Genomic DNA, 2,585 nt, shown 5'->3' on the forward strand with positions numbered 1-2,585 from the left:
GACGTCATATGCTGTAACGGGGTCAGATAGTTGAAAAACCTCTGCCCAACTTGTTTCTGCTACTAAGTTTCTAAATATTGTGGTCTTTGCTTCATTAATGATTCTATATGTAATCGGTGCACTGATTTTGGAATGACTCTGTGTTGTAAAGTATGGTTTAAATGACAGGAAAATCGGCAAATGGTCACTAACATCAGCTATCAGTACACCTGCTTGCACATCATCCTTTTTGTAGCTTGTGAAGCACACATCTAGTAAAGTACGGCACATATCAGTCACTCTAGTTGGCATATGTATCACATTTTCACAACCAAACGAGAAAAAAATATCAAGCATCCTTTGCTGATTAGATTCAGGCAATAAGAGATCGATATTGAAATCACCACAAATAACTACAGGCGACTTAAACTGCATGCATTGTTCTAACATATTTTCAAGAAATACTAAAAACATTGCCTGTGATCCAGAAGGCGGCCTGTATATAACGGCAAATATGGTACCAACACATTTTAACATGACACACTCAAAGTGCTGATCTATGACACAGAAATCTTCAATGGTGACATAGTTTAGGTGGTTCATTACATAAATGGCCACACCTCCCCCTCTCTTATTACTCCGTGAAACTGATGCGCATTTGTATCCTGGAAATTGTATGACATCATAATCATTGGTAAACCAAGTTTCAGTGAAAGCTAAAAATTCAAATTTATGGTCTAGTGCATTTAGGAGGGTTTCTACAGAATCCTGTTTATTCCGAAGGCTTTGCGCATTGAGATGGAATAAGGAAAGTTGATTTTTTTCTCGTAGAGGCTTGGAATGTTTAAACGAATCAGCATCATGATAAGAATATGCGAACGAGGCTGTCATTTTCAAGGGTGCTGCTATCAGTTACCGTGGTGTGCATACGGCCTGTTACTCAACGTATCTTATCCAGATCGTTAGTCGTCCTAATCCTGATAACTCGGCTGCGGGGGCCACGACGAACAAACATTTTTCCATTCTTCAACCAGGCAAACTCATACTCTTTTTCCTTGGCCGTTTTTTTCATTTTCCAAAAGAGCGCCTTGTTCTGTGCTGTCAGGTTTTCATTGAAGAAGATTTTAGATTTCGCTTCCTTTAGCTGTCCCTTTTTTGCGAGCCATGCGTCTCTGGTTGAACGGGATAGGAAGCGTACAAGAACAGGTGTAACCTTCTTAAAACTCTCCTCGACCTCACTGTCACTACTAGCACTCGCGTTGTTAGTGCTCTCCTTGATAGACCGTGAGGGCAATCGATGAACAGCCTCAACATCTGCCTCGGAAAGCAGCGGAAGTTCGAGATCAGTGGCCAAGACATTAAGCTTTTCCAGTAGGTTTTCATTTTCATGATGGGGCAGCCCAAGTATTTCTAAATTTTGGCGTCTGCTGTACTGCTCTAGTTCGTTAACTTGTTGCCTTAATTCCTGGTTTTCTTGTTCTGCCACCAGAACCTCGAGTTTTTCCACTCGCTTTCCGAGGGCAGATATATCTGCATCCTGTTGCTTCATTTTCGACAAAACTTCGTCGTATTTTGTGGACATTTCCTGCATAAACTGCTCAATACCATCCACAGTGGCCTTTATCTCTCCTAGTGCGTCGATTTTCGATTTGATCTCAAGTACTTCTGTGAGCACGAGACGAACATCTGTAATTTCACTTCCAAGATTCATTTCCGGTTCCTCGCTTGTTTTCTTGCCACTATGGTTGCTTCGAGCCTTAGCTGTTTTGCATGTTGGGCATTTCCATGCTTTTTTTGCAGTTTCTGCCTTTTTCTTGTATGTGGCTTCACTTACCCCAGAACATGTGCCAAGATGATACACATAACAACACTCTGAGCATGTCAGAAACGCTTCATCCTCAGAAAACTGCTCGTTGCATGCAAGACATGTGTCAGCCATTTTTCACTTGTCACGACAGACCGAGCAGTCAGCAGCAGCGGCTACCAGAAAAAAAAAATAGCTAAAGTTGCATTTCAAGGGGAAAAGGAGAAAAAAAAAAAACCAACCTGTAAATTAAGGTGATGTTTTTAGGGCACGGATAGTAGGTCCTGCGGCGCCACTGCTGCTGAATGCTTGTGAAGCAGATCCCCGGTGGCAAGCTGCTTTTATAGCTGTTGGGCGGTGACGTCACGAGCTACGTCGATGTTAGCAGCCAGTTTCCCAGCCACGTTTCCGATCGCCAGTCATTCTGCGGTAGCTCATCCGGGGCAGACGTACGCAAACGGCTCCTGTAAATTAAGGTGATGTTTTTAGGGCACGGATAGTAGGTCCTGCGGCGCCACTGCTGCTGAATGCTTGTGAAGCAGATCCCCGGTGGCAAGCTGCTTTTATAGCTGTTGGGCGGTGACGTCACGAGCTACGTCGATGTTAGCAGCCAGTTTCCCAGCCACGTTTCCGATCGCCAGTCATTCTGCGGTAGCTCATCCGGGGCAGACGTACGCAAACGGCTCCTGTAAATTAAGGTGATGTTTTTAGGGCACGGATAGTAGGTCCTGCGGCGCCACTGCTGCTGAATGCTTGTCATCAGCAGCTGCGCGTGCTTGTATGCTATGGTTCCCTGAATAAA

General features: G+C 44.3%; 1 protein-coding gene across 1 annotated transcript; it reads right to left on the reverse strand.

Annotated features, from left to right (window-relative positions):
- Positions 1 to 466: 466 nt before the first annotated feature.
- On the reverse strand, positions 467 to 1,964 carry LOC149325779 (uncharacterized). The gene has a single exon (XM_089563102.1). It carries the CDS (start codon positions 1,916 to 1,918, stop codon positions 920 to 922), a length of 999 nt encoding a protein of 332 aa, XP_089419228.1. The 5' UTR covers positions 1,919 to 1,964; the 3' UTR covers positions 467 to 919.
- Positions 1,965 to 2,585: the final 621 nt, after the last annotated feature.

This window comes from Amblyomma mixtum, chromosome 10 (genome assembly GCF_055824585.1).
Source record: "Amblyomma mixtum isolate Tamu chromosome 10, ASM5582458v1, whole genome shotgun sequence".
NCBI classification, from domain to species: domain Eukaryota; kingdom Metazoa; phylum Arthropoda; class Arachnida; order Ixodida; family Ixodidae; genus Amblyomma; species Amblyomma mixtum.

Coding starts and splice junctions, on each gene's coding strand:
- LOC149325779 (XM_089563102.1), bottom strand. CDS start 1,918: ATGGCTGACACATGTCTTGCATGCAACGAGCAGTTTTCTGAGGATGAA.